At 36.5% G+C, this 25,217-nt stretch overlaps 1 protein-coding gene and 1 long non-coding RNA gene across 31 annotated transcripts in view; one reads left to right on the top strand and one right to left on the bottom strand.

Moving 5' to 3' along the window:
• Positions 1-23,903, top strand: part of LOC146767808 (uncharacterized) — a 36,413-nt gene extending 12,510 nt beyond the window's left edge. Inside the window, exon 2 of the long non-coding RNA XR_014953598.1 lies at positions 182-23,903. This is a non-coding gene — a long non-coding RNA (uncharacterized LOC146767808). The remainder of the gene's footprint in view (positions 1-181) is intronic.
• The window catches only part of DLGAP2 (DLG associated protein 2), a 450,420-nt gene that overhangs the window by 85,009 nt on the left and 340,194 nt on the right, over positions 1-25,217 (bottom strand). For 18 of the 30 annotated variants that reach the window (XM_031504438.3, XM_021551143.3, XM_021551158.3 and 15 more), the window contains 2 exons: positions 19,372-19,437; positions 3,730-4,799 (listed from right to left, as the gene is read on the bottom strand). In XM_031504438.3, coding sequence (XP_031360298.2) covers positions 3,730-4,799; positions 19,372-19,437 — 1,136 coding nt within the window. The remainder of the gene's footprint in view (positions 1-3,729; positions 4,800-19,371; positions 19,438-25,217) is intronic. The other 12 variants (XM_085574578.1, XM_021551147.3, XM_077782388.2 and 9 more) reach the window with 2 other exon arrangements.

Below are 25,217 nucleotides of genomic sequence, written 5' to 3'. Positions count from 1 at the left end.
ACTGATTGACATTACAGCCCTCCCAAATGAGCTTCTCACTCTTACCCTCTCCCTTGTTCCTGTGTGTTCCTGTGTAGAAAGAGTGAAGCAAATCTGATTCGTGTTTTAAATTATAAAAATAATGACTATATTGTACAGCTTTATTTAAACTAATTTAGTTCTCTCAAACCATCCACTTTAGGACTAGATGACCACCAGGCTTGAAAAAGGCATGCTGACTGAATCACCTCTGACTTACAGCAGCACACTCCCAGTCCAAGGATATGCCTTAGCCGTAAGGACTCTGTGTGGAGAAGGAAATGCAAAACCCTAAAAGAGGAGTCAGAGATTAAGCTTGGAGATTTAACCGGTTAAAGAAATACTTGCTTTCAACTCTAGAACATGACTGAAGCATATAAAGAGCAGACAACTTCAAAATCCCTTGTCTTATCTTCTTTTTCCAGACATTTGTTAATTTGCTAGTAGCTACTTTCTTAGAAAGAAAATTCCTATACTCACTCTTCAGAGTTTCAGTTTGAAGGAAAAGAAGCTCAATAATTATGACAGAAGGCAAAGTGGAAACCCAGAAATATAAGACAGTAGAAAAAGTCTCAAGCACAGGCATAATACTGCCATGGTCTTTCAGTTTGAGATTCTGCATATCAAAAGTCTCAGTGGAAAGCAGAAGTAGAAATATTTCATGCAGATATTGAAAAAAATAATAGGAAGAAAACCAATAGATAGAAAAGTGAGTTGGCTACTGAGAAACCTCATATAACTAGGTAGTAGAACAAAAGTAGAAGAAAGGTTGTAGAACAACAACAAAAAATAGAAATTATAATAATACATAAATATAGAAATTTATTTTTTGTTATTCTGAGGTATGCTTACGTATTTATGTATTCATTGAAGAACTGTAATTTCACAGCTGTATTTTAAAAAGAATTAAAAATATATAGCTGAAATCAGTCAGGACAAATGTATTTAATACCAGTTTTAAAACAGAGATCCTGTGAAAGGCCTTGGGGTTTTATGCTAATCTGTTCACTTGTGCACCTCAGGGAAATCTGCTGCTTCACATCGACTTCTTAATCCCTTGAATTCTCATTGCCATCTACTTTTGAGCAAGGCAGTAAAATCTCCTGGGTAGGGATTCTGACATGTTTCTCTACCTTTCTCAGTTTCTGAACCTAATGATTATTTTTATCCAATCATTATTCAGTGATGCTGCTTACACTGCCATAAGAAAAGTTAAATATTCCTCCTCAGTTTTGCAGATAGAGCAATTGAAGTGTTCAGAGAATAACAAATTACATTTCCTGGGTCAGGGAGAAAGTTCCTGGCAGAGGTAATAATCGGACATATTTCTGATCTTAATGATTACATTGTGACAGTCCAACATCCCTCAAAGCAGAAGTTTCAGAACCAATCATTTAGTTATGTCATTAGCAGAATGGAATCCCCTCAATTTTTTTGCTGACCTTGGGCAGTGAATAAGTCAGCCACTCAGTCTGAATGGCATATTCTGATTTGATAAAACATATGTTTTATTTTCATATTTTATAATGAGAATATTTCTATTATAGAATTTCTTGTATTACTGCTTTGGACACAAGTATAAATTCCTTGTGGTAGTAACTGAGCACTTGACTCATACCACATTTCCATTATAGGATCTCTGTGAATAGGGAATAGGTACTGTCCCATTTTAAAGTGTCTTAGAAACTAAGTCTCAGAACAGCAAAAATTTGAATTCACATCTCCTAGATTTTAAGCTGGATAAGCCTTTCTAATTACTAAATGAAAATTCCTTTCTGTATTAATATTAATTCACAAAAAGCATAAAAAATGTCTGTAAAAAAGTGTGCTTTTCCAACCCCTAGGCCTGTCACTGGGCTTGATCTAAAGCTTAGTGATAACCAAGTTAGTTTGTGAGCTCAGTCTTTCACATTCACTTGAAGATACTGATAAAAGTTGGGAATAAGGAGAAGGCCAATGAAAATTAAAAATTTATAGCTTCTGCAAAGACAAATGAGATGTAGGAGTGGGGGGATGGAGAAGAAGAAACAATGAAACATGATTCAGAAAGGAAAGCACTAAATCCAAAAGCAGAGTTTTCAGGGTAGAAGTATGTAATGGGAAGGAAAAATCTAATCATATCTAAACTTCTCTGTAAAGTCACAGCTGTATGCATGGTTTTAGAACATAGACAGAATGGAAGTCTCTGCACATGACGCACTTCCAGTTCTGGCTGCTGAGTTAGATTAAAAACTTCTAGGGAAGTGCAGTCTATTTAACATATGTGAGAATGTACTTGGATATGATAAAATACCACAGCTGTCAGTCTAGATTGGAATCAATTTGCATGGTAATGCTCTGAGGGCTGCAATTTATTTTCCTTCTTCTGCAGTCAGAAACTTTCCCTGTTTCAGTAGGGAAGATTGATCCTGGATGTCTGCATATGCATTTGAAAAGATCTGGTTCTTCAGTGTGACTCATCACTATTGGACACCTATAGCTCTGAGTGGAAAGAGTTCTGCACAGAAGTACAGTCATTTCTGCAGGGCCCAGGGAAGCTGAAAAACTCCAAATACATAGATCTGGACTAGAGATGTCCCCATTTTAATGTGAGAATTGGTGAAGTTCTGGAGAAAGAGGAGTTCCTTAAAAAGAAATAGAAGAGAATGTACTCAGAGCAATGGGGGCTTTGCAGGCTATACTTAGTATAAATTGCTAAAGGAATTTGTATACAACATTTTTTTCTGGTGAAAAAGATAGCTGAAGAAGTTATCCTCCAAGGTACTCTCTCCTTTCTGCTCTGCACCCACTAAAATTCTCCGTATAATCTGATACAGATTATGTCACTTGTGATGGGACTGTGCTGGACATAGGCCAGGTAAATTATACAAGTGTCTAAAAATAGTAGTTTGGAAAGTATTCTTTAAAGCCATGTCACTTTATGGTAATGTTGATTTTTCAACATTATAGTTACATTATCATGACTTTGGGGTAGAAAATGGCATCAAGCAGGAGGTATTAAAATTTAAATGCAGGAGAAAGTGGAAGCTTCTTTGTTGTTGCAAGAGAACACTTGCAGAGCACCATCAAAACCAGTCTGAGTCCCAGGCCTGAAATATCTCTCTCCCTGAGGTACTCTTGTATCTTTTAATACAGATATTGTTATAGTATAGTCTCAAAAGAGGCTCAGTTCAATATGATCCTGGGTGATTCAATCATTAGAAAGAAATACGTGGGTGATCATCACCACAACAAAGCAATTTGGTACAGCAGTAAATCCACTCTTCTGTTACTTACAAAAACATGGAGAAAAGGAATAAAAGAATAAAAGAACACAAAAGTAGGATTCCCCACAGTCTGTTTTTAAAATCACTCATTCATGGATATATTTGAAACACTTTTTCTAGCTCTCAGACTTCTGAGAGTACTGCTACTTTTTTGGTGTAATATATATTTTTCATCAAGGTGTTCAGTGTAAATTCCAAAGATGAAAACACATCTACTGACCTGAAACTAATTTATATCACACCTGTTTTATAGTTTTTAATCTGTGGTCTATAAACAAAGACAAAAAGCCAAAGATTTCTCACTTTAATGGAATATCTGATATCTGCATTAGGAGAACCATACAGAAATTATTTGAGAGGTACCTTTCTATATTTTTTTACAATGACTATGGCATATACTGTGATGGTCTTTTCATTAAAAATCTCAGGAAAATCGTCCTCTTACCTGAAGGTAATGGCACGGCCTCAATGAAGGTTTGATTTCCTGATGAACCAGAGGCTTATCTAAGTTCAGTGATGATTTGCGATAAGCTTCTTTAGCCTGACTTACTGTGAGCGTGGACCAAGAACTCCTTTTCATATATTTACTATCAGGGGTCATTGGTAGCCCTTCACAAGCCGAACACTTCACATCATTGTTACTTTTGGAAGTCTTCAATGAGAGATCCCCAAAGTGCCCCTGGAGTGCCTCAGGATAGCAATGGGATATATGATCTGCATGGTGCCTATTTACCACACTAGGGGTTCGGTAAGTGCTATCGCTGTCCAAATTATCATCAGAGCTCCACCAGCTACTCATTCCAGATTTATGCTTGCCTTCTGGTTTTCGCTCCTTACTTTTACTCCTTTTGCTATGCTTGGAATGGTGCCCATGATGATGATCGTCCCCTCGACTGTCTCCCTTTGTTCCATTAACATTGCCCTTGGATGATCCTTCCAGAGAATGAGATTTTGTAAAAAGTTTCTGCACAGAATGAACGAGATGGCGAATCCTTCCCGGGCTCTCACTGCGTTGCTCCGCAGCTGTTGAGGTCCGCTGGTACTGTAAAGTATGAAACCCATCCCGGTGAAGAGGAAGCTGTTTCTCAAACTGGTCCAAAAGATTTGCAGGAATGCGGTTAATCTTAGGGTTACCGTGAGACATGGCGCAGTCGTCTCTTGAGTCGTAATGAGAGCTGTAGTGCATTCTGGGGAAAGTGCTACTTGACATGTGATCGCCCATTACCATGGGCATCATCATGCACTCGGAATGAATGGAGCTGCGTGGGGAGCAACGGTGGTGGTCCAGCGGGCAACTCTCCGTGGGGCTGAGAAGATACGATGGCCTTGGCTCCTGCCCATGGTGGATATGGTCGTGGGTATGTTCACAATCTTCAGGGGATGCTAAGCCACAAGTATGAGCTGAACATAACTGTGGTTGATTGCGACTACCAGATAATCCTTTCATATTCCTCGGAGCAGGAGAGTATCTTTCTTCATTGAAGTGCTGAGAAGGCGACCATGAGTACTGCTGGTCTGTCATGAGAACACATAAAACCTGTGTTATGTGTCTGATTAAAAGATTAACTTGAAAATTCCAAGAATATTGAAAATCGAAACATTTTTTTGCTCTATGACCGTGGTGGAAAATCTCACCATTCATGAAATTTCTTCCACCATTTAAAAACTGATTAAAATTGTTCCCTATGACCAAATTATGGGGAGAATATAACCTCCTTTCTCTTTGCAAAACTGTGTGCTAGTAATTCTAGATGTTATGAAGCTATCAATTGTGTAAATTACTCAAATTTAATGGATACATTCAAGTATTCAGTTTATTATTTATTATTTATAGCTCATATGTCAAGCTTTGTGACTAATCATTTAAGTTACATGGGTCTAGTTTCTATTTTGGTGGTCTGACAGTTGCATATATTAAATGTATCCTTGCTCCATGGAGTCATTTTTGTACCATATATTGAACTTCATTTTCTTCAACGAATCTCAGCTTCATGATCCTAAGTTCACTCTTCACAAGCATAAATAATAAACAGCAAGAAGAAAAAATATGAACATGTTGAAATGAAGCTAAATTTTTGTATTGCTAAACAGTTTATCAATAAGCATTTTGTACTATTTGAACGTCTGTTATCCTTAGTCCAGAAGTATTATTGCTATTACCATACATGTAGCATATACTCTATTAAGCAGTTTTGCCCTTTTTATGACCACGCTACAGAATATTTATTTATTCACTATAAGTTATTCCTGAAAAGAACACCAAAGTATATTTAGGTATAAACTATGGGGTTTTATATACTGGATTACTTGTTCCTATGAATCATGTGCTCCAAGTTGTGGTTATTATGCAAGCATGATTGCTAAATAAGAGTAGCTTGTAAGCAAAGATTTTGATACTTAAGCCTTTGATTTTTTTCTCTCATACAATTTCTTGCAGCTGTCAAATGTTACAAACAGAAAATTAAAAACAAACCCAGAAATACTTCAATTTGATTTTCCCATTCACTTTCCCTCTTCAATTTCAGCTTATTTAAGAAACATTTCAATAGCAGACAAAGAGATAAGATGCAAGATAATCCTTTAGAGGATAAGACAGATGTGTAAGTGTTTATACAACCCGCTTAGCACAGCCTTTCTGCAAATTTGCTCTAAGAATCTAAATAATCTTGCACAGGTGGTTGATACAAGGAAGTTGCAGGTCTCAACCAGAATGGAAGCTAGAGAATATTTATTAACTGGACACTTGAAACAAGGCTGTAGAGATAACACAGTAATTGACAGCACTTGGAAGGGTTTCTAACCATATGACAAAGCTCTCCTAAATCATATTTCCACTGCTGGTGAACACTCAATGCCTGGATATGGTCATGAAACAGACCAATACTCATATCTCTCTTTTTTTATTCAATGAATATGTGTTATATCAAGATACCTTCAATACATACGGCAAATGGTTACAAGTCTTCGGCATAAGATATCTCATAACCTAAATGCTGTGTATTTCCTATTGTGGGAGATGTTTTGATAATTTTATTACACCCTAATTGCAACAGAGTTGCACAAAATGTAATAAAATGAATGAAGCATTAAACTAATAAACAGTGAAGTATTCTTCAGCCTAGCCATAATGCCACACTGAAGTCAAAGATGGATGTAATGGTACATATGTCACCTCCATACTTTATCATGGCATCAAACTGATGGGTTTGTGCACTTCTGCTTCTATTTGGCTTTCCTGTCTGTTTCTTTCACTTAATTCTTGACTATTATTACATTAAAATAAAATCTTATTACTGCTGATTGCTCAGTCTGTTTTCCTATTTAGGTTATAATACCTTGCATAAATGTAGTTACAGGAAGGAAATATAACTGTTTCTCTGAAATGACGTAATTTTGATTAAATACAGATGTGGCAGTAAATTATAACAGTGCTTTGGAATTCAGCCACATAAAGTAGTCTTGTAATTAGTGGTACTTTACCTAGGATATTACCAAACTTTATCAGGGGAATAATAATGGACCATATGCTGAATTTACTTAGTCTGTACTTCCCATAAAGGGTTCCCAAAGCACCTGACAGAGACTACTATGGTAGCTCTTACAAACCCATGAGACTAGATAGACTGAGGAAGTTTTTTTTATATTGAGGGTAGTAAAGCACTGGAAGAGGTTGGTCTCATTGAAGATGTCCCTGCCTGTTACAGGGAGGTTGGATTAGATGACCTTTAAAGGTGCTTTCCAACCAAACTATTCTGTGATTCTATGTGGAAGGTACTGTTCTCCTTTTACAGAAATAGGAAGTTCCAGTATAGGAAGTATTTTCCAAAGTGCTTATGGATTTTCTGATATTAATATTCACAGAGGTGTGGGCCAGAGAGAAGTGGAAGGAAGCTCTTCTGTCATTCTAACAACATGATGAGAGTCAACCCCAAGCCTTTTAATCACAATCTTGCACATCTATGAATGAATATAACCTTTACTATGCCTCACCAATGTATTTAGAAAAAAAAAAATTAATGGCATGGCAGAAATCCATAATGAAAGAAAGAGAATAAGAAGATAATTTTAAATGAGTTCTTGAGCACAGAATTGCTAGTCCTTGGTGATTTCTTTTAGGCCTCATACAACATCAAACATGGCCCAGAAGGCTTCAAATATTTTTGTTCTGTTGCATCCGTAGGAATATGAGAAGTGATGATTTCACTGCACTGCAATGGATAATCTAGCAACAGCTTTTCTGTCCTTCATGGCTCCCCATGATTTGAGCTTGTTTTGTAACTATAGAAAAATACAAATTTCTATATGTTGCTTTCATATAGCATGTTTTCCTATAGCATTTTCTGTACTACATGGAATGTCTGAATTATTTTTGTTTGAAACACAGTATCTAGAAATTGCTATAGGCATTTATTAAGTGTAATCAAAATAATTCAAACATGAATTAAGAAGTAGATGTTTTCCAGAAGTAATTGCCCCTTCTTAACTCTGTCATAGAAAGTAACTAAAACTAGATAAACTCCCAAATTACATGTGCATCATTTAAATTTATCATTCCAATTAAGTTTGTCAATCTAGGATATAAAACTTGTTCTTTATCCCAGACACCACTACTTCTTCATACAAATATTTTGAAAATTCTTCAAAATTTTGAAATACAATATATAAATTTATCAAGTAATTTGTGCTTTGTATTATTCAGTCAACTTTTTTCAGAAGACTGAAGTGCTTGAAGAAATAGTTAAGCTGTGGCTGAATGAATTACTATGTGGTACCAGAGCAGTGTAATTGCCCATGCACTAGCTCTTCGTCTGACAAGTAAAATGTCCTAGCTTAAAAATTCAATTAAGCTAACATGCTTTTCTAGCATTTGCATGGAGCTAAAAGTGTGTCTATGGTCAATGACCACAGCACAGCTTATTCATAAAAATTCATAAAGCTACAGCAATTTTTTTTCTCAATCCTTTCAAAATAAATTTAATATTTTGGTAGTATTAAATAGTTTCATATTTGATAGATCAAATAATGACAAATTGGACTGAAGTTTGTTTGAGTTTTTTTTTGTTTGTTTGTTTTTTCTTTTTTCCTTTTTTTTTTTTTTTTTTTACAGTAGCTCTTCTGTTTGCTCTGGGCAATCACTCTAAAAACATAAAAGGCCACCATCAGAACTAAAGAGCTAAGGGGAGACAGAAAAAAAAATAAACATAACCCAAAGCAGATAAAGAGATAGACGAATAGGAACAGAGAAAAATATAATATATGAGAGCATAGGAATGGCTTTTTTTAGATTTCATCAGAGCAAAATGGAATCTTCCAACTAACCTCAATGGATAGATAATATTTAAAGACTGGGGTTGGGGATGGACCTAGAACAAGACATGGGCTGTCATGTCAGAGAATCCAGTAATTCCAAAACCCTGAAAATTCCTTAAATCTCTTCTTTTTCAGAGACTACTGTGCAAGTATGCCAACCTTTAACCTCAACAGATGGAAGGATTTCTGCATCCCTTCCTATCTCTTTCAAATCTTTCCCTGTTATGCCATATTGTGTATTGTGTTCTGATTTTTTTTTTTTTTTTTTATCTCCTGTTTTAATTTCTGGGCTTTCTGAGAGCTGTTCTCTTGCTCCAAGCAGACATTGGTGTGCCTGTGTTTGGGGTCTGGCCACTGTTTTTAGATCATGCAAGATTTTTCCTTCTGCTAGTCAGTATAAAAAAGAAAGATAGGTTAAAGAACCAAGAATAATGTTTGAAATGATGAATTAGAATTGCTATTAATGTTCTAGGTAGAAGGCTAAAACCCTCTAAGTAATGAAACATAAAAGCTGTGCATTTCTAGAGTTCCTGGAGCACTGCTTTTGGCTAAAGAGCATCAATAGAAAAACACAGAAACTTCTCTGACATTCAGAAGAGGTTCTTGTCTCCGCAAATCTTTTTGTGTGTTGCATATTAGAAGCAATCTTTCAGGGCATGATAATATTTTCTGGAACTACTAAATGATGCCAGATTTTTTTCTTACTTTTCTTTCTATTGTGAAACTAATTTGAATTACTTTAACTGTATAAGTCTCTCAGTAAACTGTTTCCCATCTGAAACATCTGTGCTGTTTTCATTAGAGAAGGAAGTGCTCTTCTGCCTAGTGTAACCAGGAAAATGCACTGCTGAAAAGAGATACCTAATCTAGGTTTCAAAAAGAGGTCGTAGACAAAACCAGATTGCTGCATCTTGCTGTTTCACACAGTTGAATCAGAGTTGAAATGCATTATGAAATATATGTCCTCACAGCTTAACCTATAACTAATAGAAAATGAAATATTAGGAAAATAAGCATATTAATTAAACAAGTAGAAATTAAACATGCATAATTAAATTGTTTTAGCTGAAAAAATGTCTGTCCAAGGTCTTCATTAAGCAGACTTATATGAGTATTGTTTCCTCATTAACTTGTTACAGTATTTTTTTCTGTTCTATACTAGCCTTGAAAATGAATATTTACAGGGATTGAGAAGACTGACTGATCAGCTAAATGCAAGGAAGAGGTCCTAGAAGTACAAATTCCTGAAGCTTCTGCTATGGTCTCATGAGATTTCCAACCTATTTATGTAGCACAACATCTGGTATAAAATTTACATAAAATTGCAAAGATTGAGTGACCAGTTTTAGAAGATGACTTGTATTTTTGGTGATGCGCGTGCTCTCCATTCAGTGCATTGACCTATCCATGAATTCCTATGTAACTGCTCAGGCTGCTTAATTGAAATATTGAACACTGAGTGGCATCCCCTCAAAGACAAGTTATATTGGTTCTCGTAGCACTGTTGCAACAAGGTACTTCATTCCTCCAGTCTCTCTGCACAGCCAAAGGAAAAAAATTTCCTTTTCCTTTAGGAAAGAGGACCTAAAACCAAACACCAAAATGCCCATAGCTGTCGAACAGCACATGGGCTGCATGTGGCTGCTTGGTTTGTTCTGACACATGAAAAACAAATACTTCTCTATTCAGAATCCTGGGCACTGTGTGTCAGGCATGCATGGCTATTTCCATTAGCAGTGTTAACAGAGCTGGAGGGTGTGCCCAGCCCATACAGTTAAACTGTCACTATCACAGCTTCATACTACGGAAATAGGAACTGATAACATAGGTATGATTGCAGGAACAACACTGGCCAAAGATCCTTACAAGTACACAGTCTGGATATGGTTTTATTTTTTTTCATTTCAAGAAACTGGCATGATTCTTCTGAAGCCTGAACTGTATGTCCAAAAATGACAGGTGATTACTCCCTTCATGTACATATTTGTCTCTGCTGACTATGGCAAAAACTGTGGCTGACAAGCTCCACTGCAGAAACCTACACCAAAAATGCATAAGTTTAGGTGATCTAAGGCACATGGATTCTTTTAAACAATGTTTTGCCAGCCCAAGCTAATTCAGTGGAACCACATGACAAATAATGATCAAAGGTAAGATGGTTTTTAGAACTCCCATGGTAGATAAAAATGGACATTCAAATTGTATTCTTAGAACAGTACCAGAATCCACAACATGCCAAATTGGTTCAAAGTCAGAAAACCCAAAGGGAGAAGTAATGACCATGTGGAATGTGGAAATTTATTCAGTAGTCAGTTTTGAGCATGGTTACACAGGTGTCTGCATGTGGAACAAATATATGATAGCACAAATCCCATTGTTCAGCCTAACAATTTTTCACATCAATCAATTTTACAAATAAAGATTAGTAGACTGGCAGTCCAACATCTCAAGGCATTTATTTCTGAGATAAATAAGCATGATAAGAGAAAAGGATGTATAATAAAAGGAGTGCAAAATAATAGTGGATGAGCAAGAATGGAAGCTTGGAGGTGGTGAACCGGCTGGTGCAGGACCCAAAGCACAATATACTGGGAGGAAGGAAAGTACAGAATTGTGTTAACTGTGGAAAGCTGTGACCAGGGACAAGCTAAACCCAGGTTACAACACTCACTGCCTGGCATGGAGAACAGGGGATGCTATGTGTACCAATGAAGAAATGTGGAAATAGTATCTGAGGAATGAAGACATCTCACATCTTCTGGGTAGAAAAATCAGCCCTTGGACTGTATGGAGAGGATGAAAGTCACAATGTTGTGCCCATGCCATGAAAAAGGACAGGATAGAAATCCATGAAAGGCAATATGGGATTTGTATAAAGCTCCAGGATATGGAGTGGAGCAATGCAGGGACTCCTCAGGATGGTGCAAAATTAATTTCCACTGGTTTGAAGTATGTGGTGTCTTTGTACCAACGAATATGCAGCACACAGCCTCACAGTGCTTTTCAAGTTTGAACTATATTGCCATTATTCACCTTTCAACAGTGCTGTGACACAAAATGATTTATGAATAATATTTTTTCAGAGAATCTGTATGATCAGCAAAGTTTTGGAAAAAATATAAAGTAGTAGAACTAGACTGATCTAAAATAACTAACGCGTCAGCTTATTTTCTGGAAAAGTCCAGCTGTAGGGAGTCAACCGGGGCTTTGCTATGTGAATATCATTGAACAATTGGCTATAATGCTTCCATATACAGAGCAAAAATGCTAGCCCAACACCATTAAACTTCTTTTGTTCCTTATTGTGCCTGGCTTTATGGATTTTCTTTCCTAAAGGATAAAATTTTGCTGCTTGCAGTTATTAGGTCATGAGACAATCCATTTCCCTCATGGTCATAAAACTGCCACTATTTTCTCATGAATTAAAGGAAGCCAAAGTAATTGCAGAGTACAACTCAAAGGTACACACAGAAATCTATGCACAGCTCTGGAAGTACAAGGGAAATCCTTGTCATGTTGATAGCAGTAACAAATCTCCTGTTAATTTCATGGGGCCAGGATTAGTTGTAAACATTTGCTGAGAAAGTTCTTGGTCATTTTACCTATGACACTTGTGTTTCTTGAGGTAGATCATATCTAATCAGGGCTGCATTTTGCAGAATGCACAATTTGTGCTGGACTAGAATAAATGTGTCAGAAACTTTCAAGGGTTCCCAGTTAGAAAGATGATGAATGGTGAAACGGATTATTTTGAAATATGCCTGTGATAGCATAATTGCAAAAATTTAATCCCAAGGATCCAAACACTTGGACCAACTACTCAGCTGGATGGAGCCACCAAATCTCCGTGCTGTCTTCTCTATTAAGAAAGATTTATCATTGTTTCTTAAATAAAAATAAAGCAAAAAAATAATGCTGACATTTAAAACCTCATTCCCTGATATTTTTTCTCAGTGTTTCTGGAATTCTTCTGAATTTGTCCACTTTTTATGATGATATATCACAGAGGAAGTTTTCTACTCCATCCAATACTAAGGGGACTGCAAGAACTAATGCTCATGTATCCAAGCAAAAGTATTTATTGTATATTCCCTCTGAATTGCCTTTTACTATTTATTTAAAACATGGATATATTTTAAAGATTTTATTTATTTTACAGAGAAGTCTTCTGGGAAAGAAATAAAGTAATAATTAATCACCAAAACCATTGAGTATTGCCATGGAACAATGACTGCTCAATTTAAAATACCATTGTGTTTCAAAATTACCTTTATATTTCTTTTTTTTTAAAAAAAAAATTCATCTTTTAAATTATCAAAACTGAAGAAAATGGTTTGATTTTCTGCTTGCTTCAGCACCAGTTTTTTGCAGATTTTTGATTCACCAAAAATTTTAGTTTTAGCCATGGTCTGACCCAAAAGAATTATTTTACTTTTCAGAGTTCATCATTATCTGCTCAGGTGTACACCTTTGGTGCTGCCTCTTGCTGCTTTGCCATTTTATGGTGAACTTTTCTGTTCAGTTCAACCCACTGAGATGGAGGAGGACTCATCCTGGCTTTCCTATGGGGTACAGGAAGAAGTAGCAGCCTGGTGACAAGATCCCTTTTAAACCTGTTGCCATAGTAACAGGCAGACAACCTTCCTCTTTACATAACCTCCAGATTGGGAATTTTCAAATCAGGGTGCTGTCTCTTTTCTGCCTGGCTGAACTCTGTTTTGGATCTGTGACGAACACTTCAAAGATTTATTGCCTGTGCCCACAATCACTAGCACCCAGATTTTCCATGTGGCAGTGATAGGCCAAAGAGTGACTCCTGTTCCTGGGACAAGGTGGTGGTTTAAATACCCCTACTCTGGGTGAGTTTGAGACAAGGTATCTCAATATGCTGCTGTCTGTTGTCTTATGAAGAGAAATGACATTATAAATGGAAAAACAAGTGAAGTTGCACAATGAAAGGTGGGGCCTTTGCTGATGTTTATGTTGCTGCACTGCTTTTGTCAGTGCAAATTCCCTTGGGAAGACAGTTGCCTATGTGCCCAGCACTCTGACAGAGAACTACAGTCATTTACCTCCACTCTGGAAGCATCTCCACCACCCTGGTTGTGCCAAAATTGTCCCACTCCCAACAGAACCTTAGCAGGCAATTATGAATGTGGAGGTAGAGTATAGTAACTTTTTTCCTGAGGAAATTGATAGGATATTATTAAAGCTGCTCATTATAGAAATAAATTTGAAAGATTTCCAGTTTAACTTTTTGAAAAGGAAGAATCCAGTGAAGACACTCATTGAGGAAGGAAGGTGTAGCTAATCAGTCAGTCTCTCATCTCATCTCATCTCATCTCATCTCATCTCATCTCATCTCATCTCATCTCATCTCATCTCAATCTTCATCATCCTCCTCATCATCATCATCATCATCATCATCATCATCATCATCTCATCATGGGAAGGTAAATGTTGCATGTCAGGTATGCATCCAGGGGTTACAGAGGTCATCATGAGGAAGAGAAAAATGTCCCTTTTTGCTAACATCCCACATGTGAAATCATTTAGAACAGAAATATTTGTTTATGCATGCATAACTCCCTTTTTATTCTGTAGTAGAAATGGATAAATAATTCACTACAAATATCCTATTTGATTATTGTTACATCCTTATAAATATCTCTACCTGTTTATGAATTAACCTTGGGTCTAATAGGATTTTTGCATATTTGACATTATGAGGTATTTAATTTTTAGAAATAGCTTCAGATCTGCAGATTTTTAGTTAGCATTTTTGCCAACAACCTATAATTAAAATGCTGGACAGTTAACAGGTTTTTACATGATCAGGCCATATGATATGATTTTGTTCTATGACTGAAAGTAATTTAAAGAATAAGTTCTCAAGCATAACTAAAAGGAATTTAAAGTTCAAAATTTATTTTCTAAAAAACATTTCATATGATTTCATTAATGTTTTCTACAGCCTTGATTATCACATCAATAACCTTATACGTTACAGTTTTGGGTACTGGAAAAACAAAGAATATGAAGTGGAATTATTTCAAGACATGGTGGAATAAGACAAATAAGAAAGGCTTGTTTTTTGCAGTATCTATTAATCTTGTCACAATAAGCAAATTATAGGGTGACACTGAATCATATTGGGGCACATCATATTTAAAATCTCTTGTAAATTTGAAAGGTTTTTATATTGTCATACCAAACCATCTGGCTACATATTTTTTATTATATGACAGAAGGATAGTCCTGTGGTTAGAGGACTAACCTGGCAAATCTGCAGTCAAGTTTTCTGGCAGCCATGAGTTATTTGCTTAGTTCAGGATAATGCCATGGGCAGGGGTGTCAATTGCCATGGAGAGGCTGATCTTACCTCCTTTGTGCACATCCCTTTCAGACCCCCTACTTCAATTCCCCATAGAACTAGGATAAAACTTCTGTACCTCTGAATGTTAGTGTCACAATCCAGGGAAACATTCAGTCTGTGGCTCATCTAGGAATTAATACCAGAGTGTTACTGTGCCTGCTGATAACTGGGATGAATGTCACTGTAGTGGTTACTCTGTGTGGCCAAACCATGTGTCTGGCTGAAGTCCCACCAGCTTCAGTCAGCCTACAAATGTTTAACTATCCCTGGGTACTCTGGGGGAAGATGCACTAAGGCATGGATGTGGCACAGATGAGAGTCAAGGGCTCACTGACAACCTCTCCTCTTCCTTGAGAAATTTTCCTGTCTGGCACATGAAGCTAAAACCCTTGAGAAGTGTTCAGACACTGACTGCACTGAGTGCATGGTAGAAGGACAGACAGACTGAAAAGTCAGGACTTTATTAATGTTTTCATTTCAAGAAGAGCCATGTCCTTTCTTCTTTCCAACACATAAGGTCATAAAGGCATGATCATGCAATCAACAGTGATTGAATAACCATGAGTTACTCTCTGACACTTGAACCTTACCAATTAATCAAATGCATCAACTGTGAAATGAAAATACATTTTTGTAACCTGGCCTTAAACTCCCTTACAGTTCACTTTGCAACTGGGGCATGTTAAGAGCATTATTAGTAACTGCAACCTGTCTTACAGGTTTCAACCTTTTCCTTAACATCAACTCAATACCCATTCCTGAAGAGAAAACAGGAATTTACTGCAGTAAAAAGCTTTTAGTGCAAGTTCTCATTCTGTGCTTGACATGAGATGCTGCTGACTTTAGAACTTGTGTAAAGTAAATGTTTTCCTTACCTGTAAAAAGGAGTTAAAATATTTTTTCAATAACCTATTTTTTCCTCTTTACTCTGTGCATGTACTATCTATTAAAACATATGTTTAAAGACAAGTTTATCCCATTTTCCCTGTTCACATTTCTGTAACTATTTGAATGCTTTTCAAAGAGACATTTTTCTATGTCTCCTGTTAAGATTGCACTATTTGCTTTGGACACCTAAAGAAAAATATTGCCTTACCCTTTACATGCCTAAAGTAAACAAGACTGAGAAATTTTCACATAGCATAGAAAAGAGTAGTTTCATTAAATGTTTGTTATTTTCTAATATAGTAACCTTGTTTAGATGATATAAACACCAGCTAGAAGAAAGCTTGGAATGATGAGACTCCAGTTTCTGTGAAACTTACAGTGAGATGCTTGACATCAAAAGTCATATCTCTTGCTACCATCACCATGCCCTGCTACCTTTAGTTTCTTATTTAGTTAACCAGGTTTCTTATTTGAGATATTCCTACTGAAAATAGGAATTTTTGGTGTGTGTGAAAATCTTGTAACAATAGTACTTCTCACCCTGAACTCTAGTAACAAAATAAATATTAATGGTAAAGCCATGAAGTAATGTTCTCAAAAACTGACTGATAATGCTTGGATAAGCTTTTTTTAAAAGAATACATTGTTCTTCTGCCTGTTTTAACTAAAGAGGTCTTTTATAGAATCAATAGTGGAAAAGAGTCCTATCCCTTGATACTTTTTCCAATGAAGTAGTGGATATTTTTATTAAAAATATTATTTTATGACTATTCAGCATTTTCATTCGCATGAGATACTGTGCAAACATTAATTAAACCCCACCAAAGCCACAAACATCACTTGGAAATTCTAAACCCATTTACAAACAGGGACCTGGAGCCAGAGATCATTTAGTACCAGAGAGATCACAACTTGAAGCTCCTCAGGACGAGAGTCTAGAATAATGAATGGCTCTGCAGCTAGAGCTACCTCAAAGAACAACATCCTGACTATGTCTTGACTTAGGGCAGTTTATTTTACTTCCCAAGGAAAGCCCTTTCTCTGTTTTCTCCAGGGATGAAGGTCTCTAGCAGTCTGTCAGCAGTCTGCCTTGCTGTTCATACAAAATTATGGCATAGTCATTGGGTTATGTAAATACAGAAAAGAAACGAGCCCATTTCCATTGTTCAAGGATAAGAGTATCCACCCGGAACCATATTTCTCTGTTATGAATAATAAACTTTATACGTGTGCAACAGCAAGAAAAAGTTTAGACTGAGAAAGATCTGTTTTCAGTTTTTTCACTCATGTTATATATATATGTTATGCATACTGATTTGAACAGAAATCTTCATGTGATAGAGCACAACACTGTGGCAAACACAGAAAGACAATGTCCTATCCATCTCTAGAGGGATAGCACATTAGCACAGCTGTAACTGCAGAGCTTGTCTACACAAAATTTAACTATCACACAGCTTTTCTAAAAGTCTTCCCAATTTCAGTGATTCTCTCAAGGGGAGAAGGGGATAAGTTTTTACATTGTGTTTTTACATTATATATTTTTACATTACTCATCCTATCCAGTCCACTTTGACCACCTCCAGTTTGGTGATTAGTCCTGTCAGGATGACAGAATTTTATTCCGAAAATATTAAAGCCATCCACCTTTCCCCATGTATTACCTAGCAATCTTTGGTACTTTCAGAGGATTGCAATAAGAACAAAACTGAGGAGCAAGGACAGATTTTTCCTTGCTTTTGGAATATTTTTTTTCAGTCACTTGGCCATAAATAATTGAAATGTTGGAAAGCAGCTTAACTTCTTTGCAGTCTAGTTGTTATTTGTTGTTATTGCTGTTTTACTTTCCTGTTTCTTGTTTCTGACTAATCTCCCATCTTTCTAGTCACGGTTCTGGATGATTGGTCAGTTAGAATAGATCTTTGTGTTAATCTTTGATTACCTATTTCATAAGAGGGTCCTTGCTCCTATAGACACCTGACATTTAATATTATTGACTTGATATTATTATATCATTTACTCTGGCTCCAGAAATCCTCCAATTCTTTCTCAAACAAATGGGAAGAACAATGTTGATGTACTTCTAAAGCATTACTTATCTCACTCTTCATTAAGCTTCTAAAGTAGGCCAAACCTGCTATGTCCTAGAAAAGTCCATCATTCTTCATTGTCTCTAAAAGTCCCAAGATCTATAGTTCAGACATCTACATCTGAATTATTTTCCAACACTCAGATGAGATTAATTCTAACCCAGGGCATCTGAACTTCTTCCTGTGTGCTCTGAAATGGGACAGCAGGGTGAAAAAACTCCAAGTGTCCAAGAAGGCTGAGAGATTTGTTCATTTCAAAACTCCTCCATAGGATCCACTTGTGAGACTCCTAGGGAGCCTCATGTTAAATGATATCTTCCCTTTTACATCACTTTGATTAAGGCAGAAACTGACTGAGGGTTCTTCAATCTCTTCCTTTGGAATGTATCCTGTAGTTTTTTTTTTTTTTCACTTGTTTTGGAATGTTAAGTGAATAAACAAGTCCAGTACAGATATTTTTATGTTGAGCATTTATGACACTCCATGATTTGAGTGCAACTTAGTGGCAACACTATTTGAATCCTCTTCTAAGAAATTGGCTAAACATAAGGACACAACCTATCTGAATTCATGCTCCTTGTTCTAACTGTTGGGTAGTTTTCCTTAACACAGGAACTATAATTTGTCTTCCTAGCAGTGGGTAATAACACAGTCAGGGCAAGAGTTTATAATATTCTTGTCAACTACAACAACGTGCTAGTAACAAAAAATAAACTGCTGCAATATATTAACATGAGCATATGCACAAAAAGAAAAATTACTTTACACTGACTTCTGAAATGTAAGTAAGCTCATGTTGAATAAAGTGAGCTTTAAGTAGCAAACACATAGAAACCACTTCCCATATTGCTTTTCTAAAAATAACCACATGAAGTAATTGCATATAAGTCAAAATTTTGACAGATTTCACATAAACCAGTGACAATCTCAGTATGAAATTCTAGTAACAGAAACTCAGTTTTTCACAATCAAAATGTATAAAACTGAAGCCAGTGGGACATTTTAGTACTAGCTTTGTAAGACAGAAGTATCAAGAATTCACTCTTGGGCTTTAAGAGTTTCTGATTTCTTGCTTCTGTTGTTTTTTCAAATTGAAAAGGTAACACTGAAAACTCTGTTTGCATTTAGGATGCTCTCTAAAGAGTAAGACAAAGAGAAAAAGACAAAAGAAGGAAGGTTGGCAACTTCCTTGAATACTTTCTTTTGAATTCTCAGTTGCCTGAGTGTTACTCAAATCTTATGATTTTCCTTAGCATTCTCTAACATTATATAGCAGGTGAGAAATGCCCAGAAGGATTTGACTGAGAGTTTTTTGGCCACTGTCACTGCCAGTGCCCCAGAGCAGCCTCCTGTGCCCCATCCCGCGGCTGCGCCCAGCCTGGGGTGCACAGCTGGTACCAAATTCTGAGAGATGTGTCTGTACCTAGCTCCTCCTCTGGCGTCCCTGGAAAACTGAAGCTCGACTTGAGCAGATCGCCACCCTCTTCTTCTGAAAAGACAGAAACAAAGTTGCTATTTAACAATTCTGATATTTTTCTACATCCAGACATAACTCTCCACTAGATTTTGAATCCACTCAGTGACACCTATTACCATTCAGGACTTCTGAAGCTGCTGAGTTGTTGTTATCTGCAGTATCTATCCCTTTACCAGTTTTTCAAGTTTTCTTCTGTTAATAATATTATTAATAATTATTATTTTAATTTTGCTAGACATTTTCAAATCACTAATATCACATAATATTAATAAATGCCTTTTTTGTAACATCTGTTACATTGTTCTTTCCAATTTTTCTTAGCCACGTTATTGACTTTTAGCCTTCATGTAATTATTCTAGAAGAATCCTTATTGTTGGTCCTCTGGTTGCACCCTAGTACTTGCCACACATGATTCTTAGGACACTTTTAGTACCTTTTATACAGAAACATTTCAATTCTGCCATTGTGAACTATGATAATGTTGTGATGATGACTTTTTCCTATCAATAACATTTAATTTTTTTCCAAAGATAACTTCTGTAATTCTGAAAGCGTATTTAAACTTGGATGATATGTATATGCTGCATGAATGCAGAAACCACCTGAATGGCACCAGAGTGCAGCTCTGAGCTACCCTGCTTATATCCTTTTCAGAGCTGCAGTTTGTTGCCTCTGCATCACCCTCTTGGCATGCTGGCATATAAACTAATTTTGGACCAGGCACTAGTCTAGATATTTCTGAGGTAATGGAAATGCAAATGGAAAAGTGGGCCAGTAATGATTCCATGAGATGCAAGATTTGCTTCAGAATATGTACATTATGATACAAAATATGTCATCAATATGTTTAATCTATTTACTCAATACTAAATTTTTAATGTTTTTTATGTTTTTCCCTGTTCTCCGTGTTTGCTGGTGTCTCAGGGGGGTGAGAATTGTTGAGTATACACAGCCTACCACTGTCCTCTTTCTTTCCATCTGTGTATGTTACAAGACACCCAAGAAGAACTGGGGAATAATGCAGTACCCCATATCCTCTCGGGATACATTCAACTAGCAGCATTTGAAAGAAACATAAAATCAGGTATTGTAGACTATGTTTTTCTGGTGCACAACCAAGGACCAATGACTTCCATATAACTCACAACAGTTCATGTTATCATACCCTCAGGCAGACAGTTCTGTAAGGTCAAGCCAACTCAGACTTTTCTTAGGAGTACCTCAATGAGATCAGCTGGGTTTTTTTGGTGTGGCGTACAGTAGACACACAGTTTTGCCTGCTTCAATGCTCCATTTAACAAACACATGCATTCTGCATATTTCTCTGTCTTGGTTACACTTTTTATTTGTACTCAAATTTTTTCCACATTATCACACAGCAAGCAAAATGAGTGAAAATACTCATGTGGATCTCCCAAGCAATTGTTCCAAGGTTTTGACAATTTCTAAGGTTAAGAATATCTAATTGATAACAATGAGTTGTATAGCACAGATACTGCATAGAAAATTAATTCCAATGATGTTAAGAATGTTGGATAAACTGAGCTGTCAAATAAACATCCTGTTTATAAAGTCAATTGCTAAATAAACTCAGTCTGCTAAAATACAGCCTACAAGAAATCTCAGTAAGTGATGGATGAAAAGTCATACTCAATTTAAAAAATGACTGGCATATGAATTTAAATTAAACTTCATTTGGAGAGGTAATGGACAACTCTAATTAAATAAAAGCACAAATTAGGCAGTTTCCATGGAGACTTTGCTCACGTGATCTGCCTATATTGTATAACTCATATGCTTGTCCTCTAATGTGGCTGCACAGGAATCAGTTATAAGTAATGAAACCTATAACAAAAATATTCAGAAGGATCCTTTACGTTCTTGTAAGTAGATCTTGTTGCTAACTTCAAAATAAAGAAGATATTTTTATATTTTTGAAAAAGATATTAATTGATTCCAAATGTCTATCATGCACATATATTCAGGAACACATACAGAATGAATGCATAACATTATTTTCCCTTGCAAGAAATCAGCATCATAAAACAAATCTGCCTAAAACTAGACTAAGATGCTGGGAGTAGGCTAGGTAAGACTAAACATTTGTTGGTGTGAAGTGTTTGAGGAAAAAGGAAAAAAAAAAATTCCAAAATTAAAAGGAAAGGTCGTGCAATGAGGTCTATAAGTCAGATTCTGACTTTGCCGTAAGCATTTCTGTGCAAATTTGGACAATCCACTTAATCTCTTTCTCTCTCAATTTCCCATTAGAATTAGGATTAAAATTAATTTCTTTCTTGTAGCTGTACTGCATTTGTTAATGTCAGTGAGCCTATTGTCTAGAAAAGCCTACAGAGAGCACAAAGAAATAAAATGTCCTTCCTGCAGAAAAGTTATATTCTGTTATAAATAGGGTCAATTGCACATACTTCAAAGGAACTTAGAATTCCTTTGTCATTCCCTTAGGTTCATGAATCTGTATGAGGGGTATGAGTAGGTTTTAGTGATTAGTTTACTTCCTAATTATGAGGACTTATTTATTTCTATTTTATTACTATATGTATTCACATCACTATTTCATTATTTCTATTTTTTTAAAAGGCTTTTATCATTTCAGCCATTGAAAATATTAATTTCTTGTGTTCTGCACTTATGAAGCATACATTAATCTAGAGTCTTGGTGACTCTTGCAATATTACACAGATAATTTTTGTAAGAGATTAAACTGTAGTCCAAACTCATATTATTCCTTCAGCAACAGACATATGTGACCACTGTTTCTTCAGCTTAAATTTTTCCTAGAAATTGCTATTTTTATTATTGACCATAAAACTGAAAGGCATGGCCTTCATTCATGAACACACAGCATTCATGAACACTTCGTATCTCATAGTGAAGGAGTCAGGCAGATTATCACAGCATCCTGGCTCATGCTGAAATGCAAGTGCCAGAGAATGAGTGCATTAATTTCATGCCATTCTCCTTCTCTATCTCATAGATGTACAGGGCCTCAGCTTGCTCTTTGCTACCTACTGGTAGGATAATCTACACCAGTGGGCAAAGAAGAAAGCTGTGTTTTTAGCATGGAATGCTTCAATGAGCGATGAATTGCAAACAAAGAGATTCTGAAAATAGGATGATTTACAATATAAGTTTTTAAACAATATATGGAACACAACTCACACACAAGGGACACATATCAATATACAAACTACTGTATCACAAACAGGTTGAAATAGAAAACAAGACTCTTGCTCTGAACCTGACACTAAAATATAGTAGGAAAATTCTTCACTCTCAATAGGGCTCAAAAACATTGACAAAAAATGAAATCTCTAAAAATGCAGAGAAATTTGCTTCTTTGAAAGCTCAGTGTATAGTAAAATGATGCTGTGATCTGTCTAAGTAGGAGAGCAAAAACTAACACTTACATGTACTATCTCATTTTCCTTTTTAAATATGTGAGGTATCTGTCATTCACTCCAGTTCAACACTGCACAAATGACACTCAAAGCTGTGATAGGAACTTGTCACAGCTGAAGTTCTCCAGACTTAAGCTTGGAAACGTCAGCAGATATTGCTGAGTTGGAACCAGCTTGACACATCCAGACGGCTCATTCAACCCTGAAGCTACTGCATGTACAGTGGGAAATGACACAGACCAGTGTCAAGATCAAGTTGGTGTGGCACAGCTTTTGCCCCCAATACAGGCTGGATGTCTGTCAGGAGCGTGGCCTGGCTTGTGCTGTTCCATACTCTGCTAAGGATATGTTCTCTAGGGAAGCACTGCTTGGCATGGGCCAAATCTGGTCAAGGGTGTCTGCTGTGACAGGGATGAATACCCACTTTGTCCACTCTTCAAATTTTGTCATCTCAGCTTTAACCTCTGTCTACTCTCTGAACCTGATCTATCAGTCTAAATTCTTTCTTCACCTGCAAAATCTTGCTTCCTTGTTGGACTTAATTTTTCATGCATTCCTTCTTCTCTTAGTAACCAGGCAAGCTGTTTCCATCTCCTAAATTGTACTTCTTTTATAATCTATCCATCCACAAAATAGGTCTCAGTGTCACTGGACTTGTTGCTCACATACTTTAAAAGGTTCACCTCAGCAAGACTTATAATCAATTAACTTCCTTCTCCATCACAATATAAAAGTGAGACTGAACTAGAACCGATACTGAACTTAGTTCATAGGATTTTGATTTATTTATTACTGGCCTGCTCTGGACCTAACATCAGTTTTTTTCATTGTGTGATTTCTTTCAGCTTGCAAGCACCTGCAAGCTGAGAAAGCAAAATCACCTCTCCCAGACTAGGGAAACTTAAAGATCTAGAAGAGAAATCTCCTGTACCTCAAGTCCTGCTATACTATCAAAGTATTTCTTACAGGTGGCCTTTCACCCTGGCCAAAAGACATCCCCAGACTGATCAGTGTATGTCATGAGAAGAGAGAAGGGAAACTGCCAAATGTCTGCATGCCTGGGAGATGTTATGGACTCTTCACCCCTCCTGACAGCTAATTGGATTGATTTGGACCTTCCCCAGCAGGCAAAAAAACTTCTAGAAAACCTATTCCTTTCCTCACCAATTTCTCCAGAAGTTACATCCAATCTTTATCACATCCATAAAGCAAACCAGGCATGGTGAAGGCTCCTTCTCTGGCCATGAGGCCAACTAGCATGCTCTAGCCACATCTTCAAGAACAGGTTGGATCCATCCAAACTGTGATGGCAGATGATCCTTGTCTATACTAATTCCCTAGTAAGGCCTGGGAATTATTTGGGACAGAAAATCAGTTGGTCAAGTGTAAAACTAAGACAGGGACCTGTCTGAGCAGCATTACAAGTAATCAAATTCCTGTTTGTTGGGCATTGTCCTGGCACTGTTTAATTTACTACAGATGTAGCCCAGGTGGCAGTATTGTCAAATACAATATTCTCATGCATTGTTCTCATAGCATGTTGATAAGCAACAAATACACAGAAGGACAGCACATTTAGGGTTATTGAGGTTTTCCTTTGCAAGAGGCCTGAGTGAAAAGTATTAACAGTAAGAGGAAGTATTTTTTAAATTAAGTTGCTTTTCCTTTTCTAATTACAGCCTCCTTTTTCTTATTCTTAGTTTTCACACACACATGCAGACACACACACACAACACACACACACACACAGAGAAATGTTCCTGATGAATTCAGCAAAGATCTTTTAATTCCAGTATGCTGGCTCAAGCACTGGCCCAAAAGGATATTGCTAGAAACAGGGCAAATACATAGATTGCCTAAAATACCTTTCCAACTTCCTGCAACCAGCACTTAAGGGACTTCCTGAGACAGAACTTTAATCTAGACCATCATTTTTAATAGCCACCGATGGGTCTATCCTCTATGGATTTATCTAATCTTCTCTGAGCCCATTTATACTGATAGCTTCTACTGCATCCTGTGCCAATGCACCTCACAATCTAATTATGCTGTATTTGAAAAAGAATTTCCTTTTTGTTTGTTTATCAGGATGCCTGATAATTAAATTAGGTGCCTCTAGTTCTTTGGTTGTGAAAAATAATGGATCATTGAGCCCTACTCACTATGTCTATATAATTTATAATTGTGTAGACCATATCCCTCCCTTAGTCCTCCATTTTCCAAACCAAAGAATCAATCTGTTCAGTATTTTATTATGGCAAAGCTATTCTAAAACTTTCATTATTGTTTTCACTGTTCTCTTTGCATTTTTGTTTCTCTGCCATATCATTTTCAGATGCAGCAGCATTGTTTGTTTGTTTGTTTTTACTGTG

The sequence above is a fragment of the Lonchura striata genome, chromosome 3 (assembly GCF_050655825.1).
Source record: "Lonchura striata isolate lonStrDom1 chromosome 3, ASM5065582v1, whole genome shotgun sequence".
Lineage (NCBI taxonomy): Eukaryota > Metazoa > Chordata > Aves > Passeriformes > Estrildidae > Lonchura > Lonchura striata.
The sequence above is the reverse complement of the archived record's forward strand: the minus strand, read 5'-3'. Positions and strand labels throughout refer to the sequence as shown.